The 24,892-nt window shown below is 37.4% G+C and overlaps 2 protein-coding genes across 4 annotated transcripts in view; both read right to left on the bottom strand.

The window, feature by feature from the left end:
• Window positions 1-334: 334 nt before the first annotated feature.
• Window positions 335-24,892, bottom strand: part of LOC103507660 (ras-related protein Rap1-like) — a 29,671-nt gene continuing 5,113 nt past the window's right edge. Inside the window, exons 1-5 of one of the 3 annotated variants that reach the window (XM_026822481.1) lie at window positions 13,930-14,009; window positions 7,921-8,129; window positions 6,843-7,018; window positions 3,370-3,564; window positions 335-1,544 (exon numbers count right to left, since the gene is read on the bottom strand). In XM_026822481.1, coding sequence (XP_026678282.1) covers window positions 1,416-1,544; window positions 3,370-3,564; window positions 6,843-7,018; window positions 7,921-8,128 — 708 coding nt within the window. In that variant the 5' untranslated portion in view covers window position 8,129; window positions 13,930-14,009 and the 3' untranslated portion in view covers window positions 335-1,415. Of the gene's footprint in view, window positions 1,545-3,369; window positions 3,565-6,842; window positions 7,019-7,920; window positions 8,130-8,441; window positions 8,571-13,929; window positions 14,010-24,892 lie in introns of those variants that run through there. The other 2 variants (XM_026822480.1, XM_026822479.1) reach the window with 2 other exon arrangements.
• LOC103507661 (uncharacterized protein DDB_G0287625-like) lies at window positions 10,318-13,232 on the bottom strand. Its single transcript, XM_008472161.2, has 4 exons — window positions 12,476-13,232; window positions 12,120-12,350; window positions 11,220-11,960; window positions 10,318-10,992 (listed from the first exon to the last, which is right to left on the bottom strand). The coding sequence occupies exons 1-4, from the start codon at window positions 13,097-13,099 to the stop codon at window positions 10,441-10,443; spliced, it is 2,148 nt and encodes a 715-aa protein (XP_008470383.2). The 5' UTR covers window positions 13,100-13,232; the 3' UTR covers window positions 10,318-10,440.

Here is a 24,892-nt window from a genome sequence, read left to right on the forward strand (position 1 = left end):
TTGAACAAATATGTTTTATTAAACTAGGTAACTATACAATTATACATAAGACATTTACTATCAATATCCATACCATCTAGGAAGGTATACTCCACGTAAAAAGGTTTTTTTTTTCCTTCTTCTTATTACTCCTCGAACGTACCTAGATAATATCAGATATTGTTATTTTCGTCAATAATTTTACTATACTTAGAGATATATTGACTTATAGTTAATGGTAATTTTGTATCCAAACATTGTTGAAAATAATGAAAAACTGTCATAAAAAATTATAAAAAAATATTTCGTCATGCATTACATAATTATGTAAAACTAACTAGGTATATCTAACTTAGATCTAATAATTTAGTACCTACATAATTTTGGTAAGTAAATACACCCAGTGACAATACCTACCAGATGTCCCTGCAAAAATGAAAAGGAATCTTTAATATGTGGGCTTTAAAAATCAAATTTCGTGAAAAATAAATCGGATTTAGGTACAAAATTTTCATACGTAAATGATCAAAATAAAAATAAATAATAATACGAAACCTAAAAACTATAATATAATTTTAGGTCCAGCCTAAAACAATCACAAAATATCCACTATTTGAGCACCCTCTTCTTGGGGAAAATCATGGCTAGAGACTTTCTATGTGGTTTTAAGGTGCATCTAGAAGACCATCCTAATAGCTGGAAAGCGGAAACAAATCGAGAATTTGGTATACCTACAATGGATCCACAACGAAAAAAGAAAAAAAGAGGTAAAATAAAATCAGGAAAACTCTATCCCTAAGGTTAAAGTTAATTAGATTTAGGTATTCTGTTTTACAATCGTTTTCGTCTCTGTTGGATAGTAATGCGATCAATGAATGACCGATGTAACGAAGAACTTCACTCCGCAATTTTTATTCCTGGACCAAAAAATCGTGGTGAAATTTGTATTTTTTCTCCTGAGAGGAGTTAGAAGTGCGGATGCGGATGAGATGTGCAAAATATGGAGTGAAAATTACATCGTTCATAAAATTTATTGCATTATTTTATATGAACGCCTGAAAACTTTACAACTATGCAAAGTGCAATGTATGATATCGCCCCAACCCCAATCCAATACACTTTCTATTGACGTGAGTAGGTAGGTACATGACTCAATCTCGTTCATGCCACGTTACTGACTTGACAAAATCTTGTTCATGTCACGATACTCACTTGACTCAATCTCGTTCATGTTACGTTACTGACGTGACCCAATGGTTTCTCTCGTTCATGTCACGATACTGACGTCATTCAATCTCGTTCATGTCACGTTACTAACTTGATTCATCGTTCATGTCATATTATTGACTTGATTCAATCTCGTTCATGTCACGTTTCTGACGTGACCCAATGGTTCTTCTCATTCATGTCACCGTGCATGAATCGGCGTCAGCATTTCACGCCACAGTACAAGAGTTCCGTTTCAGCATGTACCTCCCCTTAGAGGAGGCAGACCCGGTGGTGCCAATGTAGTTGGGCAAACTCTGGCGTCGTCTGCGGACCGCTGGACTGAGGTTGTACTGAACCTGAAGAAAAAGGGGGATGAAATGGAGGGGGTTAATAAAACAAGATACCTAAATTAGAGGAAAGGAGCAGGGGAGCTTAAAGAGAATAATGATGTACATATTGTACATAGGTGTCTAGCTGTCTAGTGCCTAGGCACGAAAATATAAACTTCTTTTGAGTGGAAGCTTAATCAGGGTTTTGTATACAACCTACCTTAGGTAAAGTGTGTAAGTGTTTAACACACCTTGGTATAAGTGTGTTTAATAATTAAAGTACACGAGAACGTACACATGGTTACTAGGTTTAGAGGAAATGATAAAGAAAGAATAAAATTGAATAAAAAGAAGAGAGTTGGGTGAAGAGGTAAATTGAATAGAAGAAGAAGTCTAGGCCCCCAGCAAGAAGATAGAAGAAGAAGTGTAGAGCCAATGTTCTCATATTGCAAAGAGAGGAAAATATTAGAAAATCACGTGTACACAGAACTTTAAAAAAGGAAGAGGGACTGATGAAATAGGTTTTGAGGTTTGAGGGAACAATAACGTCTCCTTTTTATTCCCCGTCTTTTCCCCCCTTTTACTAATCTCATATGTATAGAGAACTGCAAAAAGTTTTCCCTCCTGTTCGTTCTTTTCCCTGAATAAACTTCGCGTGTCTCATTTTTTTCCCTCGACAAAACACATTTCATTGTTTGTTTTTCTTTTTGAGAGCGACAAAAAAAGTCTCCAATTTTCCACTGATACACAACTTCGCAGGCAAAGTTTTCACTTACCCGGGCGAAGGAAGAGGAAGATAAAAGTTTCTTCTCGATATTCAAATTAGAATGGAGGAGTTGCAAATGGGTGAAAATTACTAATAAAAGGTTGATTCCTACGTAAAAAATCCAAATCTGAGGTCAAAACTCCGAAATAGTAACTTTAAAAGGTCGAAAATTCAATTTTTAATTGCCGTTCCAATGAAAAAGTTCAAAGAGTTGTGACGTCAGATTTCACGTCAAAATGCGCAGAAACCCTTGCGCACAAACAAACGAAGCGGGAGTCATGAATTATGACGTCATCGCCTACGGGAGCGTATGCTGTGACGTCAAGCTTCACGATTTACCAGTATGTTTTAAATCGGTTTATTTCGGGATCTAGAAGTCGTAGAAGAAAAAGAAAAATACCGTTGGTCCTCATTTTTGCTGCTCTATGACTTTGAAACATCACCCAAGTAAGCGCAACTGATCTATTAGCTACGAGCTTTTTTAGTCCTATCCGGAATCTGGGGTGTACAATCAAAATCCGGGAATAGAATAATAGATATATTATTATTAGGAAGGATGAAAATGTTAGCTTCAATAAAACAAGAGATCTCTCTCAAATAATGATGTAGTTTAGGAGAATGTGAAACCGCGGTGTATTCATTCAGGGAAATCTGCGTCATTATTTTCCCTTGTTTAGACCGCGGGAGTAAAGGGACTTTTCAGTCTCCTTCTGGCAGTATAAACAGGGTATATTCTATTCTATTTTGAAATTTAGATATGTAAATAATACCCGTATAAACATAAACAATCGTGATGGGAAGGTGTCATCTTCTGAATTTGACTGAAACAGAGAACCTATAATGCATTCATTTTTCGATTGCTAATAAATTTCTACGGGCTACTTCCGGGTGTTATCGTGTTGACTTAGCACCTAAATGGGATGAAGGTCTTGTGTCTCTTCTCGCCCATCTGATGAGAGACATACTACGGGATGGGCATGCTACGACACAGACCACAGGAGTCTAATGTAGCAGTTCTTACATTGCTACCAAATAAAAACGGCGGTGAAACATCGCCGCGTACCTAACATACTTTAAACTACTTACCTTAGCTTGAGCTAATAGTTCCTTGAAGACTTGCACGATGTTGTAGTTTTCCTTGGCTGAGCACTCTACAAAGCCACACTGCCAGTCGTACAGAGCGATGGTTTCAGCTATTTCCCTTCGCACGTCTTTGAATTCCAACTCACATTTGTTTCCCACGACTACAATAGGCACCATCAGTCCACGCTTGTTCACAATCTGAGGGCAAAATAATGGTAATAAGCTGGGCCCGTCCCTCCGGGAATTTTTTAGCCCCTAGTTTATTCGATCGTGATTAGAGAAAATCAGTACCTATGTATGTACCTACCTAATTTGTTTAATATTCAGTTTATTATTATTGTTGATTTGATTTTTTGATTTTACTTTCATGTAATGATTTTACACCTGAACAGGTCTACCTGATAGTGAGTGGCTGACCTAAGGATTCCAAGGCGAAAGTCATCTAGGGACTAGGACAGGTGCTTCGGACTTATTAGTCCTCATCAGTCTATTATGTTGAGGCAAAAGGTCCAATTAACCTTGTGACATTAAACATAGCACCGCAAAAAGACAAGTGAAATTTTTTCGAGTTTGAGTCGATGACTTTTAACATTTGGACAGTTAGGTCTTCACCAGTCCAGACGCAGATCAAGTTTCCAGTTTCAATTCTCATTAGGAATTCCATAGAGACTGAAATTTTGTTTGAAATGTGAGATTTTTCCGAGTTCACAGGGATAAGTTCTTAAGTAGAACCTATGTATGTACGACTACATTTACCTATGTATTTATAAATCGTACAACGTTAACTTTCTGCACCAACTATTTTTAAGCGAACAAAGTGACGTTGAACGCTTCAAAATTTATGTAGGTAAAGGTGTATTTTCCTTTCGGGAAACGGAACCGGTTCTCTATTGGAAACTGGAAAGATGGCGCGCCATCGGAATCGCTTCCGTTTCCGAAAGTTTTCCAAAAGGAGAATACTCAACTGGAATACATTTAAGACGTTTCATTCATTTATTTATAGTTTATGTTTATTTAGGTATTTTTGTTTCATATCTCCCGAGGGTTTTTCTGATGATATCCTTTGCTCGTGTATTCTTTTGGCAACATTTATGTGTAGTATTATTAGATTTTTATTTATCCTTTTGTATTTAGGTAGGTACTCAAGTTATGTAGTTATGTTCAACAGGATGCTTTAGAGAAAATTATCAGCGAGGTTATTTATCCAACTTCCAAGTAATCCAAGTTACAGTCTTTGTTCAAGAAATGAATGGAGAGAAGTGACATATCGAGGTATAGGTAAAAAGAAAAAGAGAAGCCAGAAACAATGCCTTAATCTGAAAAATGAAACATTTCACTGAATCATCTCATCCATTACGTTCTCTCTCCCTCTTTCCCCTCCTCTCTCACTCTTTTTCTTATTGTAGTCATCATGGCTTCCACACTCCCCCTATAATTCTTCCACTATACTTCTTATATATTATCCTATTCACTTTCGGGGAAACCTCCAAAATTTGAACACAAAAACCACACACAAAACAACACGGGCATGATTGATGAGGTCTGCGCCATCAGAAATGTCTCTGACGTTTTCCGAACCATCCCCACCACGGGAAGAAACTTCGGCTAAAAGAAGAAGGAGAAGGAGAAGAAGAAGAAGAAGAAGAAGAAGAAGAAGAAGAAGAAGAAGAAGAAGAAGAAGAAGAAGAAAAAAAAACCGGTCACTGGATTTTGAAAAATCCCTTCCACTTCTTTTGTTTGTTTCGTCTCACTCATTTTTCTTCGCTCTTTTTAGAAACAACCCCTCCCGGTCTCGTTTTAAACACTTTCTAAAAGCTTTCACTTCCTCTTCCTCCCCTTCTTTCCTTTCACTATCTTTTCCATTTTTTCTCTCCTCTCCTTCCACTGTCTTCATTTCTTCCACTTCCACTCTCTTCCTCTTTGTCCGTCTCCTCTGTCTTCCTTTTTTCTTTCTCCTCTCCTTCCCCTTTGTTTCTCTGTCCTCCCTCTCCTTCCACTTTATCCCTAATGGAACAGTTGCAAATGGGTAAAAATTATAAATAAATGGTCGATTCCTAATATGTAAAAAGTTGGGAAAAATCCAAATCCGAGATCAAAACTCCGAAAAAATAACTGTAAAAGGTCGAAAATTCAATATTTATTTTCCGTTCTAATGAAAGAGTTCAAAGATGTGTGACGTCAAACTTTACGCAGTTGTTTTTTTCGTCCGCTAGGTAGCGCCAGTATGTAAGCACGCTTGCGGAGGAGCAGAAAGAAATGCGCAGAAACGTATGCGCACAAACACATGAATGTGTTACCTGCGAGGGAGCTTTGCTCGGGACATTTGATGTGACGTCATCGTTTACGGGAGCGTATGCCGTGATGTCAAAGTTCACGATTGACCGGTATTTTTTAAATCGATTTATCTCGAGATCTAGAAGTCGTAGAAGTAAAAGAAAAATTCCATTGGTTGAATTGGTTCTCATTTTTCCTGCTCTATGACTTTGAAACATCACCCAAGTAAGCGCAACTGATCTATTCTCTATTCTCTTCTCCCACTCGCTTTCTCTCCTGTGTTCCTATTTCTCTATTACGTCTTGTTTTAGTGTACTTAACCTTCTCAAATATCTCGTCTGGATATGAAGGGAGCTTCACCAGTATTGCATTTATGCTCTGTCTCTCCCTTGCCCACTCAATTTCTCTATCTTTCTCCCTGTCTCCTTCCTGTTTTACTTTTTCTCAACGACGTATTACACCATAAGATCTCTTTTACACCTCTCTCTCTCCTTCCTCTTCTCTTCTTCCCTCTTCCACTACTTTTTTTTATGGGAAGTTCGAATTCAAGACAAAGGATCCATTAGTTGGTGTTTCCCCAGGTGTACGCATGAAACAGAGATCACCTACATTCCGTGCCCGTAAGGTAATCTCACTCACAATCTTAGATTGGGATGGGGGGGTTTAAACCCCTTGGGCGCCCAGAAATCTATACTCTCTCCATGTCAAAGAACAGAACTTAAACCGAATGCATGTGTTTTTTCGAAAGCAACTTCAAGTTTGGCGCCAGGAAACTTTTAGATGCATTTTTAGAAGAAAAAGAGAAAAACAAAGTTGGCGAAGGAAAGCGAAATGTCAACTGTCCTGATTTCCGTGCTCTTGAGGAAGTACTACTCCTCCCTTAAGCGATGAATCACCCGAAATTGAAAATTTACCTTCAATCGAAGAATGATCCCAGTCTAAATTTGAAAGCGCGGCAGCTCTCCGCCCCGCCAGAAAAACCAATGTCAGTGTCAAATATTAGTCGGAATACAGTACACCATGGTCTCTACTTTCGATGAACATTGCCTAAAACCGAGTCGATCCTTAATCACCATCGAATGACACGTCTTTATTTGCCAAAAAGTGTAGGTACGTATATTATTTTGTCATTAACCTTTATTAAGGAGAACGGTAGCGCTCCATCCCACCAAGTCAAAACAGTTTGACAGCGTTTTCATTACCTGTTCTCTCAGATCCTTGACAACATCCCAAGTGCTGGCATCATCTACAGCGTACACCAAAACGAAAGCGTCGGCTGTCGAAATGGAAAGCTCTCGCATAGCGGGGAACTGGTAGGCGCCTGACGTATCCAGAATGTCGAGAGTCAACTGAGCGCCATCTGGTAACTCGTACTCCCCTGGAAGGAGAAGGATTCGTAGAACATGGAACAGACACATTCAAACAACTTCACCCGCCTACTCCCAATAACAGAGAATTTTTGCAACCAAAATTAGCGTCACGTTAATTGAACTTTTCAACGTTATTTGACGAAAACTCGTTTCTGCGCATGCGAGTTTTCTTCAAATAACGTTCAAGAGTTCAATTAACGGGACTCTAATTTTGGTTGCAGGAACTTTCTAATCTCACCAAATCCAAGTGAGGACGGATAGCAGCACGCGATCACCCAGATGATCATCCATCTGGATTGCCACTAACTGAGATGACTTTTAATCATACATCTCAAACAAATATCATTTTTACGCTGATACTACCGCTGTAAAGGCGTGTCCTCACTTAGCCGACGGCGGTCGATCGATGTGGATCGACGAGCTGAATCTATGTTGTTGATGCAGTGTGGACGAATCGACATCGCTCGACGTCGATCGTTGGCCCGTCGACTATGTGTGGACACACCTTATGACTTAACCAGTCGTATTACCTCGAAATTGAAGATTAAGTTCTATTTAATAGTAATAAGTAATACCCGAGTTGATGATAATGGGATTAAAATTTAATCTTAAGAAAATCCGCGGTCTTAAGCCCCGAGTTCTTCATTGTAACTTTTTGTCAGATACTTTTCGACTTGAATATTTCACTTCCCAGTAGGTCATCTTAGCCATGAACAGGCTATTTGTGTCAGTACAATAGTAAGGTACACCTGATAAGGTTGGCATGTCAGGTGTACCTCATAGTGTGTGCTCATCAGTTATCGTTATCAGGTAGACTTGACAGGCGGAGCTGTTCGGCTATACCCGTCAGGTCTACCTGATAGTGAGAGGCCGGGCTTAGGGCTGTCCTTTACTTCCAAGAGGAGCTTACCTCTATGCAGCTCCTCCACGGTTTCCTTGTAGCGGGATATGAACCTGTCGTAGAGGAACTGGGAGATGATGGAAGATTTCCCAACTCTGGCTCCTCCCATGACGACCACCCTCCTCTTGTCTTTCTGCAGACCTACTCCTGTGCCACTGGATGAGGTCGATTCTGTCCCCAACGAATGCAGTCGGAGTCTTTCACACGCACCTGGCATTCTGAAAGCAAAGGAAAGGAATTTTAATTGTGTTAAGCATAAATGCTTGTCACAAATGAGGAGGTCTCTGGAAAAAGGGCCAAATGGCGAATTGGCCCTTTTTCCGGAGATTGTATTTTCGAACGCATCATCTTGTTAGTATTTCCACAATATCTCATGTTGATAGCTGCAGCCACTGCTGAGTTATTTTGATCAGAGTGATAAAAATTCTCGAATTTTCGGTTCTTGGGTTAAAGGTTAAATGAAATACGACAATTTATAAGTTAAACTAAAGCCAAGACTACGTGAAACTTGTTGTAATGAAGACTCTCACCTGTTCTAAGACTTTTAAGCTACAGAGATACCCGCGGCACCTAACCGAGGTCATAGAACAGAGAAGGTAATTTGCATGAAAGCGCAATATGTGGAATTAGAAAATACAATAAGAGTCAGAACAAAAAATAAAATATGAAAAACTAGGAGGATTCAGTAGGAAAAAGTTAGAATAATGGGAAAGGTACAGTTTATAACTACATAATGTACTAAACATGAGAGAGAGAGAGAGAGAGAAAGAAAGAACAAGCTGGGCCCGTCCCTCCGGGAATTTTTTAGCCCGTAGTTTATTCGATCGTGATTAGAGAAAATCAGTACCTACGTACCTACTTAATTTGTTTAATATTCAGTTTATTATCATTCTTGATTTGATTTTTTGATTTTACTTTCATGTAATGATTTAAAATCATTCCCTTTATTCCCAATGTAAGATTCAAGTCTCCCATCCATTTATTGGCCTTGCTCGGATAAGTCCTTCTGTGGGGACAGACAGATAGACTGACAGAGTGACAGACAGACTGACAGACAGACGACACCGAAGTGAATACAATAGCCCGTCCACTATACCTTTTTTTATTACTATCGTAATAATAAAGGAAGGACGGGCTAAAAAGGGAGAGAGAGAGGGACAAAGGAAGGAGAGTGGAGCAAACATAAAGATACCTATTGGACATTAAATTATTAGTTTCTAGAAAGTAAATCCCTAGCTCTTTCACTCTCTCCTCCTTCTCCTCTCTCACTTTTCCCATCTTTCTTCCCCCGTCCTTCCTCTTTTTCCTCTCTCTCTCTCTCTCACTCACTTTCTGTAGTCTGTGTAGGAAGATACTTTTCTTTTTCTCAAATAATTCTCTTTCTTCCTCTTTATACATTTATATATTTCCCTTGCTCTCTGTTCTCTGTGCATAAAAACTCTCTGTTCCCTTCTCCATCCCTACTCTGGCTGTTGTTGACAGGATTGATACTACATATAGGGCCGTATTCAGGGGGGGGGGGGGGTGGAAGGGGGCCCGGAGCCTTCATTTTTCTCCTTAACTGTAGGTCAGAATCCGAAAAAGGGGCGCCCGGGCCCCCCCCCCCCCCCCCCCCCACAAGCTTAATTTTTCTCCTGTACTTTGGACAAAATTTTGGAGCATCCACCCCCTTCCCCCCCGGTACATCACTGTTTGGACCCTCGGACAAAATCCTGGATACGGCCCTGGCTACGTAATAATAATAACATGCTGCTAGGTATGTAGATATCTGTACATATTAGATACATATCAAATACAATGACTTCAGGCAGATCATTATATTAGTAATATTGATATCTACATTGCAGCGTGTTATTTTAAACCGTCGCCATTTTGAGGTACCTAGGTAGATGTGTTTCTCTCCATTTCCCCTTTTGATCACTTCAGCTTTTTCTCATTTCTCCTTCTCTTCTTTCTTTCCGTTCTTTAGCTCCTATGTCCTTAGTTTCTTCTCACTTCCCCTTTTTGTAGTTCCCATGTTCTTCTTAATTCTTCTTATTTTTCTTCTTTTTCTTAAGGAAGTCCTGTTCCGTAAGGGGTCACACATAAGTAAGAAATTTATCCTTATCCATCCTCAGAACTCAGAATACCTGTCTGAAGTCCTTTGTCTAAATCTTGTTTTTTGTTCTCCATCTTGTTTTTTTTTTTTTTTTTTTTTTTTTTTTTTTTTTTTTTTTTTTTTTTTTTTTTTTTTTTTTTTTTTTTTTTTTTTAAGTATTTAGGTTTTTAAAGTATGTAATAGGTTAATCATATTAATATCTAATAATCATCTAATCTAATATATCTAATTGATTTTTATTTACTGAAGCAGGATATGTGGATGATCTTGCTTTAATTTTTCAAACTTTCATAGAAAACTTTTATAAATATCTATGTACATAATATATATTCACTTCATCTTTTTCCATTACAACCTTTACAATTGTATCGTTCAGTTTTATATTCTGCTTGGATTCATTTGACAACAAACTTCTAATTACCAATGCTGTTTCAGGACTGATACAATTTCTTATAGGAAAAGGGTTTGTATTGGTAGTTATTAAATTTTCCAAAGTTTCTGTTGGTGGTGACTACATTTCCCTCATTTGTGTTTATTAGAATTCGAGGAATGCTTCCAGGATAATGAGGTTTCGTCAGAGAAAAATTGTTTATTCCTGAATTATATTTACATCCAAATTGATGTGATATAGGTCTTCTAACAGGTAAATACTTTGAACGTTGATGTATGGTATTGGTATTTGATAAAATACTGTTCTTTTCCAAACTCAAATTATGTTCCTTTGACTGATAGTATCTTTGCCAATTTCGTCTCGGCCAGTAACAGTCTCCAATTGGTACAGTATCTCTTGATCCTAACCAGGTATTATGAGGTCTTCTGAATTTTCCAGCATTATGGTATTTGAATGTACGTGGTATTTCATTATATTTGTCTTGAACTTGAGTTCCTTTTTCTGTTATGTTGTAATTGGCTTCTTTTGTCCAAATATCGTCTGCTGAATCATGGTTACTATCGTCGTCGTTGTTGTTGTTGTTGTTGTTGTTGTTGTTGTTGTTGTTATTAGTATACTTTTCAAAATTCATCGTTGGATTTAGTGATGAACTAAGAGAAGTTCTTGCAGGTAAGACTGTAGTAACATTCCGAGAATTATCCTTTCAAAGAATAAAATTAATCAAGTTGAAAATCGAAACTTTCAAATCCCTCTCTCTATGTAGGTACAAACATAATATATGATTTGTTCTCCTTCTCATACTTCTCCTGGTTCTTCTATATTAGTATACTTTTCAAAATTCATCGTTGGATTTAGTGATGAACTAAGAGAAGTTCTTGCAGGTTCCATACAGTTATCTTCATTGTGTGTCTCTTGATCTAGGTTGCAATGGCTGCATATTAATTCTAAAGAATCACTGGAATGTTTTAAATTGTCATTTTCTTGACATATCTCTTGAATAAGCATAGTATCTTGACTATTTAAAGGAGATTTCGCTGAAAGCAAAGAACTCGACGAATGGACTGCAGCGTCATAAACATCTGTAGTCGATGATGAATTGTGAACCCATAAATTGCCTTTGTGGTTTATGATACGACTTTCGCCATTTGTTGTAATATTTCCGCTTTTCTGGTCTACAAAGGATATGGTACTACCAGATTGTTCTATTTCTTGTGCAACATTTTCTGTTTTCGTGGCACCAATTTTTGACGGAGGTTCATGTGATCTAAATGTACGATAGGACTGAGTATCCGCAAATGCTATTTTTTTCTCACGCTTGTTTCTTTCACAAATGTCTTTGCTTTTCAATGACGTTTTATCAGGTCTTTCAATTTTCACAGCTTCGGTATTGTTTTTTGTGTTGCAGTGAGAATGTTTATGAGATTTTTGATTTCTTTTATTTTTCTGCATTATCTCCAAACTATCTTTAATACTCTCGGGTTTTAATAAGTCAAACTTTGTTTCACTTGTCATTTGTCCGGATGATTCCTTTAAAAACATTTGAGAGTCAGCTTGAAAATCCTGTAAATAAAACGAATTAGGTATATTATTAATATCTATTAAGTGTTATTTAAGTTTAGTTTGGCATTTTTTGTTTAGCAAATTTTCTACAGCCCTAGTGGGTAAGTAGGTACCTGTCTAAAATGTAAACTATGCATTATTATAATATTACTTGCTTACATTGCTATTTTTTCCTTCTTCCTCTTTGACATATAGTAAACTGCAATTCTTGTTTTTCTCTTCTCGTGACATTTCGTTTTGTTTTACACTCTCAGTATTACTCCTTCTTTCCATTCTTTTATGTTTTTTAATGAAATATTCACCACTTTCCCTCCTTGGCTTTTCTTCTATTCTGTAATTTTCCAGGTCTTTCTGATAATTTGGAGATCCACGTGGGTTGCATTTTAGGTTCTGTGAAAATAAGATAAGGAACAAAGGTGTTATGCATAAAAGTGGATTGATGCACCAAGATTTGAAAATCAAGGAAAGTTTAAAAGTAGGTAAGGTGGTACCTATAGGTAAAATTAATGTCTTACATGTTGAACTTCTTTATTTGAATTTCGTTTCCGAACGCTAGAAACAGCGTGTTTTCCATACTCGGGCTTCAACAACGATTCATTCTCATACAGTTTCTTCACTTTTCTTCGAGACCTTCGACTATCAGGATCTTGAACTTTTGGATTATGAATGTGGTACGGAATTGTTTCATGATCTTGAAATTTTCTTCTATTTTTCTTTTTCATATCACATCGTATTGATAGTTCCTTGTTTCTTTGTTCTTTTGATTTCTTGTGAGACTGGTTGTCTCTCGGGACTTGATATACTTTCAATCTTATCTTGTTGGGATTTGCTATTCTCCGACCTTCCCTATGATGTTTTGTAGACCCGCAAGTAGGACATCGAGATCCCTTACTACACGCATGTCTCCTTCGCGATCGAGATTCATATCCGGCAGGAAAGTAAAAATTTCTATTTTGCTCTTTGTCGACTTTAACAAGAACTGGGTTTGAATGAACATCAAATGCATACCCTGGTGGAGCTATAATTTTCTTCTTACGGGTTGGCATTTCATATCCATCGTAGTTATTGAAGGCTTTTTTGCGACTATTTCCATTTTTGGGCTGTTGTTTGTGTTTGATAACGAAATGTACGTGTTTCATTCTGTTGGGTTGTCAATAAAGTCAACAATAAATTGAACATTGACTTACTGCAAGTGTTGTCAAGAATCTACAAATAATTTAGAATAACCGAGTTACGGTCACTGAAAGCTAAGATGTTGAGAAAAGTTATCATTCTCAGCCAAACCACCAAAGTCTGAATTTTCAGTGAAGTATCATGGGATCAGAAGACGAAAATTGAATTTTAGGTAGGTAGGTGGGTAGGTAAGTCCATTATAGGTAATTATATTTACTTACCTACAAGGATCCAAACATCTCCTTAGCAATAAGCGAATGCAATCTCAGGAGACTTTCCGTAAGTATGAAATAATTAAATGGACCTACCTACTGGTTACACAAGTAAAACAAATACACAAAACATTCAATTTCCAATTCCATTTCTCTGCAGAATTATCAAGAATCTTCATTTATTTGTTCAGGTTGGTACATAATTGTTCATTTATTTGTTCAGGTTGGTACATAGTTGTTAATTTTTACCCTATGTTGTATTTTATTAAATTTAACATCTAACCGCTAACCTCAGCCCGGTTCATTCAAGGTCACTACCTCCCCTCACATGGAAGTGTGTTTATGACGTGAGGGGCGTTAACCACTGTTAGGTTTACGTTTCCCCTCTTGCCATACTAAACCAAGCTCTCGACTGCGGTTAACGATAGAGTTGCCATTTTTTTCTCGGTTAATGTGAACAGCTGATTTTTTTAATCAGCTGCTTATCCCCACTACGAAATTTTTACCCCCACTCTCGAATTTTCGGTTCTTGGGTTAAAGCGTTAAAGGTTAAATAAAATACGACATACATGGATTGGGATTACCTCTACAACTTGCTTCCTTTCCCACCCCTAGATATTCCGGAATGGGTTAACGGGCTATCGAATAACATCCTCACTTTACAGTTCACGTTAACATCACTACAAGATCACGTGGGTACTCATCACGTGCTTGGTATCTTGGTAACCATGGTGTTAAATATCACGTCTGATAGGAAGCTATTCATTTTAGCTTGTGACATTGTCTCCATAATCGTCAGAGTTATTGACATTGCTATAAGGCTCGCCACTCGCTACTGTTCATTGCTGTTTGTACCTCTTTAAATTGGGACAAAATCATTTTTTGTTGTTTCTCTTAAAGTATAATATTTTATTTATTTATTCAAGGAAAACAAGGCCATGTGTGGATAAAAGAATATCCCTAAATATTAGGAAATTCGGAAATCTAGACTCTGGGAATCTGTCAAAATTGTACACAACAGAGAATCATATACATATAAGGCAATTCCCCTTATAGTTCCTTTCTGCTGAATGCTGCTTGAATAAGGTTCTCAAAAGGTCAAGGAAGCTTCGACATATTCAGGGCTGAATTCGTGTTCTCATTCGAGCAGTTGAGGGCTGAATTTTCCACTTCAACTGTTTAGAGACCAATGATCACAGAATACGAATTTTAACCTTAATACTAATACGTACTATCAATCACTTCCCCCATCCTCCACCCGTCTTCTCTACCTCAATATCCTCCTATTTCTTAGCTCTATTCTTCCTTAATCTAATTCTTATTTAAGAACACAATTATGTAAATTTATTGTCTCTGTGCAATGTCAACTTCCCCTTTTTCTCCTCCTCCTTCTTCTTCTCCTTCCTCTTCTTCTTCTTCTTCTTCTTCTTCTTTATGTAGGTACAAACATAATATATGATTTGTTCTCCTTCTCATACTTCTCCTGGTTCTTCTATCCTCTTATCCTTCATGTTTACTTTTTCTATACTCACTCCAGGATTCCAGGTTTGCCTTAAAAAAAAAAAAAACCGCTACCTACGGGCTAAAAAATTCCCGGAGGGACGGGCCCAGCTTGTTCTCTCCTCTCTCCCATTCTCCCTCCCACTTTATTATTTTCTTTCTCAAAGTGTCTCTCTCCTATCCCTTCTAGAGTGTATCTCTTTCTATTTCTCTCTTTCCCTCCCAAACTGTATCTCTTTCTTTACCTCCAAGAATGTATTTTTCTCTCTCTCTCTATTTCTCTCTTTACCTCCCCAAGTGTCTCTCTTTCGCTCCCTCTCAGAGTTTTTCTGTCTCAGTGTGTGTGTGGTTCTTCACAACCTAGAAAGGGGAGGGGGAAGTAATAAATGGCATTTTGAAAGGTCGCCCGTGACAGAAGCAATCATTCAATTGTCACCCCAATGTAGGCTAGATGAGGGAGGGGGGAGGCCATGTAAGGGGGGGGGGACACACAGAGATTTATGGAGGATTCGGCTCACTCAACACCTTGACGAAATATTGGTGAAACGATGGTATTGGAAACAATATCCGAGAAAAGATAGATCGAGAGACGCATGAGAGTTTGAGGCAAAGGAAGAGAGAAAAGGGAAGTGGAAGAGAGATAAATAAAGCTAGAGGGAGAGAGAAAGGAAGGATGAGAGGGAGAGAGAGATAAAGAGAGAGAGACAGGACGAATAATATAGAGAAGGGAGAGAGTGAGAAGGAAAGAAAGAGAGAGAAGACGAAGAACTATAAGGAGAAGGAGGGAAGAGGAATAAGGAATACATACATGAGAAAGATGAGGAAAAAAAAACTGGGGAAAGGACTCTAAAGGAGAAAGGGAGAGAGAGAAAGAGGGAAAAAAGGAGAGGGAGAGAGTTTGGAATATTAGAAATAGGATAGGAAAGTTTATCGAATAAATAACAGAGAGAGAGAGAGAGAGAGAGAGAGAGAGAAAGACTACTTAATAGACGGAGAGAGAGAGAGTAAGAGGAAATTTTATGGTTTATTTGCTACTTGGTGAAAATTAGAAATTTGAAATTACTTAAAGACTGTAGTAACATTCCGAGAATTATCCTTTCAAAGAATAAAATTAATCAAGTTGAAAATCGAAACTTTCAAATCCCTCTCTCTCTCTCTCTGATTTTCAATCTCTCACTTCCTCATTTTCTTGGAACTTATCTTTAGCAGGAAAACGAATTTATTTTGAAATTAACAAACATGATTCCCTGTTTCCTACACCTACCTATACATAATAAAAATATCTATCCAATTTTGATATTGGATTTTGATAGGTCAATAATAAATTTTCTTGGAACTTGGAACTTATCTTTAGCAGGAAAACGAATTTATTTTGAAATTAACAAACATGATTCCCTGTTTCCTACACCTACCTAATACATAATAAAAATATCTATCTAATTTTGATATTGGATTTTGATAGGTCAATAATAAATAGATTGTGAACTAGCCTATTCCATAGGTATTACAACTGGCCGCATGAGGTCACCTCAATATAGACAACATGGAAAGAATTGACGTAAGAAACATGACAGCACATTCGTCACTATGTCAAATGATGATGGATGGCCCTTTTCTTTGAATGTTTCCAGTCAGCGAGAAATTAATAATGAAGCCAAGATAGTGCTGAATGATGAATACTTAGTAATACAATCAGAATTTTCCTTATCGACTGAAACAAATTTATTGCAAGGAATGCAAAGGCCGATCAGCAGTGGCGTAGTTAGGTACAGTAGGAAGTGTAGGTACTATGGGAAGAGTACTTAGCGTGAGTGGCGTGGCGTCTCTTTGAAATAAAAATGCGTCAGCCAAGTTCGTATTTCATTATCACAGTAAACATTTATATTGAAGTGAAATGAAAATGATGTCCATAATAATGTCAAAGAGGTCTTGGGTAAAATATTTTGTTGTATTTGATCCTTTCGGCATCATTAAACGGAAATAAGTTCACCTATTTCGGTAGTAAAATGCAGCCTGAGGCCTAACTGAGGTTCAAATTTGTGTTTCCCCATAGGAGTCTTTTTCTCCCTCCCTTCAATCTTTCTTTTCTATTTCAGTAAAAAGTTGAGCACATAAGTCTTAGAAGGGTTCCAAGACTTTACGCCCCGTCTCGGCCGTCTCTGGTCAATCACGTGATCTGAGAATGACGAAATGAGATGAGACAATTTTACACAATTCCCGACAGACCAGACTGTGATCCGCTGCGATAACTTTATCGTCCTAAAGGTGTGTCTAAACACAGTCGAACGGCCGTCGATCGACAAGGTGAATCTATGTTGTCGATTCAGTGTGGACGAATCAGTCGACATCGATCGACGGCCAGTTGACTATGTGTGGACACACTCTAATAAATCGACATGACTAGCGATTTTGCTAACTAAAACTAGGTAATATCTTTTTCCTAGGACCACGTCGCGTTGTGTCAATTCAATCTCTTGTTCTCTTGACGCTCGCGCGCCTCCCAGAGCGCTTGCCATATTCTGAGAACACACTTAATTTGCTATACAATTTATTATGGGAACACACTTGCTTTGGTTTTCCCATTCTCTTTTGTCATTCGAGCTTATAAATAATACAAGAATCATTTGTGAGAAACTTGTAAGCAAGGACAAAAACAGTGGAACGAGGAAAAGAGAATAAGGAAAATAGAAATCCTTGAGAATTAACACCAAGTTAAGTACACTTCGTAGACAAGGCAATAAAGAATATGAAAAGCGTGCCTTCAGAGCCCTCTTAAATACTACTGTTCCAGCCTAGTTCTTGGAGAATAGCTCGTCTGCCTTGTAACCCACCCGGGCGGATTTCATCTTAAATAGATATGGTTCGTTCTCGGCTGGCCTATCTTCCTTCTCCTTTTTTCCGGCTGGCCTGTCTTCCTTCTCCTTTTCTCCGGCTGGCCTGTCTTCCTTCCCCTTTTTTACGGCTGGCCTGTCTTCCTTCTCCTTTTTTCCGGCTGGCCTGTCTTCCTTCTCCTTTTCTCCGACTGGCCTGTCTTCTTTCTCCTTTTATCGGCTGGTCTGTCTTCCTTCTCCTTTTTTCGGGCTGGCCTGTCTTCCTTCTCCTTTTCTCCTACCTATCCTGTCTTCCTTCTCTCCTCGCTTTCGGGATGAAAAGACCTTAGCAGTTACAGTTCCCTTTATCAAACGTGTTTTTTCCTGGAAAATGAGCTTACTTGATTACGCTTTAATTCTCGTTGGAACGGAAAGGTTCAGAAAACATTAAAGTTTCGGAGGGGACCCACCTGTTTTCTACCTTTAAACGCTTAATTGTTTTTATTTTAAGTGCTTTGTTTCATTATTTTGGCCGACAAAACGGAAGGCACAGGGAGGCTAGGGAACCCCCTCTAACCTCACCGTAGGTAATCCCAGACATAATTCTAAAGAAAGGTTTGAAATTTAAAAACAAAAATAAATACCTACACGGGGCTTATAGCTTACAAAGCTGTGTGTCTCTAAAAGCCTAGAGGAAATCTTGCTTTTTCTGTGTCCGTGATTTTTCGCGGTGTTGGAAGGAATGGGGAGATTGTAGAAGAACAAATCAAACAATAATTTAGCAATAGGTTTGGTACTTGAGTGAACTGTAGACCTCATTCTAGAAAAAAAAAAAAAAAAAAAAAAAAAAAAAAAAAAAAAAACCCACACTTATGTACATAATACTTGTTGAAATTGTATTGAAAAGGTTAAAGAATGAGGAAGATCTCATTTTCCTGATGTCACAAATTGTAACCTCGTTTCTTGAAAACATGTTGATTTTAAGTTTTGCATCATAAATTCTATAGCAACATTCTAGACATCATACGTTCTATACCTCTTTTACAGCTTAGAGATCATACATTCTATAGCTCTCTTACAGCTTTCCAAATCCTTTATTACAGCTTACTGAATCCTTTGTTACAGCTTTCGAATCCTTTATTAGAGCTTTCTGACCTCATCCCTGTTGCCGGTATTATCTGTTTTTCATGTCAAGGTCTCCCCACATCTAGACAGTCAGCCTTCGTCTTCTCATTATCCGAAGAGAAGGAAGGGAGGAGGAGGAGGAAAAAAAAAAAACAAGATAAAAAAATGAGTGAGGAAAAGGAAAAGGTAGACACAGAGCATTAAACTCAAGTACACATTACAAACACACATGTGAAAATCCTACAAAAAAGAAGGAGGAGAAAAAGAAGAATTTTACACTTCCATAGCAAACGTTAAAATAAATGGCTTCCATGCCAGTTATTTCTTTGATAGATTCGGGATGATATGAGTTTGGTACCTACTCAATGGTGTGAAGAGGTTTGGTACCTCATAACACGATGTGTGAAGAATTGACTAGTGCTAGAAACAGAAAGCAGCCAAAAATGCTGACGGAATTTCTAATTCGGGTTCAATGGTGTGAAGAGGTCTGGTACCTCATAACACGATGTGTGAAGAATTGACTAGTGCTAGAAACAGAAAGCAGCCAAAAATGCTGACGGAATTTCTAATTCGGGTTTTATCTCTCGTTCCTTTATCATCGGCAGAGAAAGAGAGAGAGAGAGAGAGAGAGAGAGAGAGAGAGAGAGAGAGAGAGAGAGAGAGAGAGAGAGAGAGAGATGCACCGCTTTTATGATCTCACATGATTAATTAGTAAGGCATTCATAATTACTTGGAATTTCTGGGCTTTATGAGTTTAGAGGGAGTTATTAATTTGAACGCTCTAAGAAAAGAGATTCATAAATTTGAGATACCTTCTTTGAATAAGTTCGAAAGCTAATCAAATAAATTCATCTGACTCTGACATCAATTACATCATAAATACCTACCTCCCTACCTGGGTACATAGATCACTCAGAAAAATAGGATGCCACAAGTTTTAGGAGACTAGAGTGGAAGAACTCTATTATTGGGTTATTTCCCCTGATTTAGGGAGTTAGAATGCTACCTACGTACCTACCTACATAATATTAAAGTGGTAAGCTTCCTAGTTCCGAAACCCATGCAGCCACTCGAACGGGCTTTCAGCAGTCAGCAGTGTCAGTACCCTATTTTTTCTCAGTCTACATAATCATCTATACTTAATCCGGAATTAATATTTTGTAGGTACTTGATACATCCACCCCAGTTGATATGTAGGTATTTAAAACAATGTATTCATTTTATATTGCAGTGTTTGCAGTTAAGTGCCTGGTTATTGTTTAAAGCTTTATTGAAAAGAATTTAAAACAATGTAACTCCTCAGGGACCTATACCTCATTAGGGCGGGAGATGGGAGTACTGAGTAGCAACACAGCATGACTCAATGAACTATGAAAATCCTTTTGAACTCCATAAAAACACAGAAGCCCCCCGCCGAAGTAAACCGTAAAAATGAAAACGCTTGTTCGACATGAAAGTTCCATTAGGATTTTAAACATGTAGCAGGAATGGTCTTTGAGAATAGGCAAGTTGTAAAAAATAAAATAATGAATGCCACTCATTGTGATGAAAAAGAAAGGAAAAGAACGAGAAAAAGCTTTGATTGAAATGCAAAATGCAAGTGAATGAACGTGAACGTTAAAAAAGTGAAAAAATGAAGACAACATTTTTTACTTAGAGATACCTATTTTCTTTTCCTTCTTCTTTTTTATTTATTTTCTTTAAGTGGAAAAAAAAAGTGAAAAAATGAAGACAACATTTTTTACTTAGAGATACCTATTTTCTTTTCCTTCTTCTTTTTTATTTATTTTCTTTAAGTGCTTACAAGGTTTCCGCAACCGAAGAAAATCGTGAAAAGTGGAACTGTGACGTCACAGAAAGATGGGCTAGATATGTACATACCAAGTAGGGAGTTACATATCTATTAGGTACCTTACAGCTTACCTACCATTCCTCAGATATTTAGACAAATTTATACCACTGACACGTAGGTGACCTTTAACATTAGGATACGTAATTTAGCAGAGAATTGCGTAGAAAACACGGTTCTTCTTCTTCTCCTTCTTCTTCTCTTCCTCCTCCTCATCTTCCTTTTTCTGACACCTTTTTCTTCGCCTCCTTCTTTTCTTCCTACTATTGTTTCCTCCCTTTCTTTTTTCTTCTTTTTCAGCTTCTAATCTTTTTCTTTCTTCCTTTGTTGCTACTAAACTTCTGCTTTATCTTTCCCCCGTCTCCCTTTGTTGAATAAATAATTAGCATTGGTATCAGAGAAGGTATCTAGTGACCTTGTATTACTTTAGCCACAGTTCATTGCGTATTCGATATGTTGCATAGTTACATAGGAATATATTTTCTTTTGGTCGCTTTTCTTGCTTATCTTTTATAGGTGCTTTAGAACTCTTTCTTCTTTATCTTTTATAGGTACTTTAAAGTATATGTTTAAAGCTCGTTACAATTTTACTGTGGCGATACAAAGAGAGGTACTGGAAGTGTATCTGTATTCTGTATTCCTATTCTTATTTTGCAATCTCTACTATTATCATCGTACACAACCTTTGAAAATTCTCCCAATATTTTTCAATTGAAATCGAAAACTTCAGAGCTCTTTCTCTGAAAATTCGATTTTCGTCTCTAGAACTGTGACGTCAGAAAAAGATGGGCTACGAAGGGAGATACATACCTAGGTATAAGGTACCTTACCTACCGTCCCTCAGAGATTTAGACAAATTTATACCATTGACACGTAGGTGACCTTTAGCATTAGGATACGTAGTTTAGCAGAGAATTGCGTAGAAAACACGGTACCTACCTAATAATTGAAAATTTTATTATCTTATTCATAATGTTTATACTACTAGGAGAGCATGTAGAGTGCTGTTTTACCAAATTCGAGAGAGAGAAAGAGAGAAGCGATAAAGAGAGAGACAGTTACGAGTACATAGGAATATATTTTCTTTTGGTCGCTTTTCTTGCTTATCTTTCATAGGTGCTTTGAAACTCTTTTTTCTTTATCTTTTATATGTACTTTAAAGTTTATGTTTAAAGCTTGTTACAATTTCACTGTGGCGATACAAAGAGAGGTACTTGAATTGTATCTGTATTCCTATTCTTATTTTGCAATCTCTACTATTATCATCGAGCTACACAACCTTTGAAAATTCTCCCAATATTTTTCAATTGAAATCGAAAACTTCAGAGCTCTTTCTCTGAAAATTCGATTTTCGTCTCTTGGATAAAATAAAACCCTTTAATTATTAATTATACACATTGTAACAGTGGTAACGCATTGCAAGCATGCTAATTAGTCCAATTATAATGAAAAAAAATCTGGTGTGAACATCACACGACTTTCTATTACATTTGCGGAATACGTATTTGAAAAAAAAAAAAAATACTCGTACTACGGAAATGGTGAGACTTTTTCTGTACCTCATTAGTAGAAATAAAATTATGAAGTTACATCTTTTCCAGGGCACAATAATACTCCTGTACGTGAGACGGTATTATAACTAGTAGCTATCCACCTCATTTGTTGGGAAAGAGATAAGTAGATTATACTTCTAAAGATAAATTTCCGGTCCTTGCAAAAATTCCGGTCTCGATTTAACCTTACCTTAATTTCCCGGTCCTAATTTAACCTCGCTATAACTTCCCGGTGCAAATTTATTCTTACAATTGCTTGCCCCAATTCAACCCTGAAATAAATTCCCGGTCCCAATTTAACCCTGGAATAAATTATCCGTTCCTGTTTAACCTTGAAGTTTCTCTCCAAGGAATTCCGTCGCGTGTTGGAGAAAAATCCACAAAACTTTTTTACACTTTCTCCAAACAAATTGAATTTCAATTTTATACAATGCCTGTAATGTAAAGCTTCTTTAAGGTTTACAAAATTTCTCTGCTCCTCTTTCTCTCTTCCTGTTTTCCTGCTTTTTTCTCTCTCCCTCAGTCGCTTTTTTCTTCCTCTCAAACTCATCATCTCTCTCTCGTTGAACCAGGATTTTTTTGTCCAGTAAGAATTTCTGCCTTTGGGCAACGTCATTTTTATGTGGTCACTTGCAAAAGGTTTGTTTGAAGACTTTTTGGTCGGTTATATGTCTCTGTGTCGGTTTTTCTCTCTCCCTCAGTCGCTTTTTTCTTCCTCTCAAACTCTTCATCTCTCTCTCGTTGAACCAGGATTTTTTTGTCCAGTAAGAATTTATGCCTTTGGGCAACGTCATTTTTATGTGGTCACTTGCAAAAGGTTTGTTTGAAGACTTTTTGGTCGGTTATATGTCTCTGTGTCGGTTAAAAATGAGAATTCCAAATTAGTTGTATTTTTATCATGTTCCCCTGTGTGAAATGAAAGCACAAATACATATTTCGCGTGCATACCTGTAGTACCTATTCCCCTCTCTTTGTGTCGTGATTTTCCCCCGTTTTTTTTTTTTTTTTTTTTTTTTTTTTTTTTTTTTTTTTTTTTTCATGGTTTATTGGAATGGTATCTTCTTGAGAAAAAAAAGAGGGAGAGAAGAAGAATGAAGAGGAGGAGGAGGAGGCGGAGGAGCAGCAGCAGGAGGAGAAAACGCCCATATCGAAAATTGAAAAATAAGGGGCTTGGACTGACAGGGGCACATAATTGGGATTATTGAAAAACTTCTGAGGTTCCTATTCCACATTTCCCATCCTTCCATCAGCCTTATTATTTCAAAACGGTCGGAATTGGGGATTTTTGCTTTCTATTTTTGCTTCCTTAACAAGATTTCCAATCTAAAGGGTCAGTGAACTTTCAGGTCCAAAGGAGAGAAATTTCGAAGTTTTAGATGTCTGTACACATGTGATGATGACTCTCTGAGTCAACTTCTAAAGAGGCTCAAAGGTGTTACCTCTATGTATATCTCTCAATAGGTACTTATCTACTTTATGTAATGACTAATGAAGGATGTTAAATTTACAAGTAAAATCTAAAGAAATCTCAGGGACTATAGTTTCAAGTTGAAATTTTTGTTCTTAACATTTTTTTTACCTACATTGTACCTTTTAACCTACATTGTAAGTAAGTAATTACACCTATACGTTCAATTGAATATTTATTGCGTATTGCAAATTTTCTCATCATTTGGTTAGATTTTTGATACAAGAAATAGAATCTATACATTTAGAGAGAAATTTCGAAGTTTTAGATGTCTGTACACATGTGATGATGACTCTCTGAGTCAACTTCTAAAGAGGCTCAAAGGTGTTACCTCTATGTATATCTCTCAATAGGTACTTATCTACTTTATGTAATGACTAATGAAGGATGTAGGTGTTAGTAAATTTAATTATAGCCTGCTTTTGAAGATAACCACCGGTTTTGCTCGAGGTTAATGCCTTAGGGCCCTTAGGCCACAGGTGTTTATTTATCTTTCCAAAAGATTAATTTTTAATTGGATACACGCTATTGAAAGGACACGCAACGCGTGGTGCGTGTGAGAGTGTGTTAACACAGGTTAATACCCAAGTCCATGTACCCTACACTTTTTTTCGAATCTTACAAAGTCGAGCTTTTCCATAGGGAAGTCAGAAGTCTGCAAACTGAAACTTTGACTGGATTTTTTTTCTTCTTCTCGTTTTTTGTCTCTCGTTACCGACAAAAAAGTTGCTTGTCTTGAAAATTTGCGTTACCTACCTAACCTGTCAAACACACGACTAATTTTCGAAAATCGACGAAACCTCCTCTCTTCCCCCACCTTCAGTTGAAAACTTGACGTATTTTGACGTAATTATACTTGTCCGCAGGAGATTGGAAGTGATAGAAAGCGTGCACATGTTGCAAGTCGCTAAATGCACGTGTCTTGAGCAACTCGAATCCTGTGGGAGGAACAGGATACCTACGCTACGTCCGATAAATTTGAAACTATCTGTGGCGAAAATTCTAGGAATGAAAGAAGAGAAAAGAAAGGAAAAGAGGGAGAGAGAGTTGTAAAGTGTGTTTACACTGACGTCTACAGTGCAAATATTACAAGCGAATTATAGCGTATAGCATAATGTATAGATAGGTATTTGGCAGTAGCGTGTGATGAGATTTTCAAAAGGGGAAGGGAGCAGTTGCAAATGGGTAAAAATTGTAAATAAATGGTCGATTCCTATGTAAAAAGTTGGGAAAAATTCAAAT

Source organism: Diaphorina citri, unplaced genomic scaffold (assembly GCF_000475195.1).
Source record: "Diaphorina citri unplaced genomic scaffold, Diaci psyllid genome assembly version 1.1 scaffold332, whole genome shotgun sequence".
Lineage (NCBI taxonomy): Eukaryota > Metazoa > Arthropoda > Insecta > Hemiptera > Psyllidae > Diaphorina > Diaphorina citri.

Coding starts and splice junctions, on each gene's coding strand:
- LOC103507661 (XM_008472161.2), bottom strand. CDS start 13,099: ATGAAACACGTACATTTCGTTATCAAACACAAACAACAGCCCAAAAAT. Junction 11,961..12,119: donor AAGAAGGAAAAAATAGCAAT/GTAAGCAAGTAA, acceptor TTTTATTTACAG/GATTTTCAAGCTGACTCTCA. Junction 10,993..11,219: donor ATTTTGAAAAGTATACTAAT/ATAGAAGAACCA, acceptor AACAACAACAAC/AACAACAACAACAACAACAA.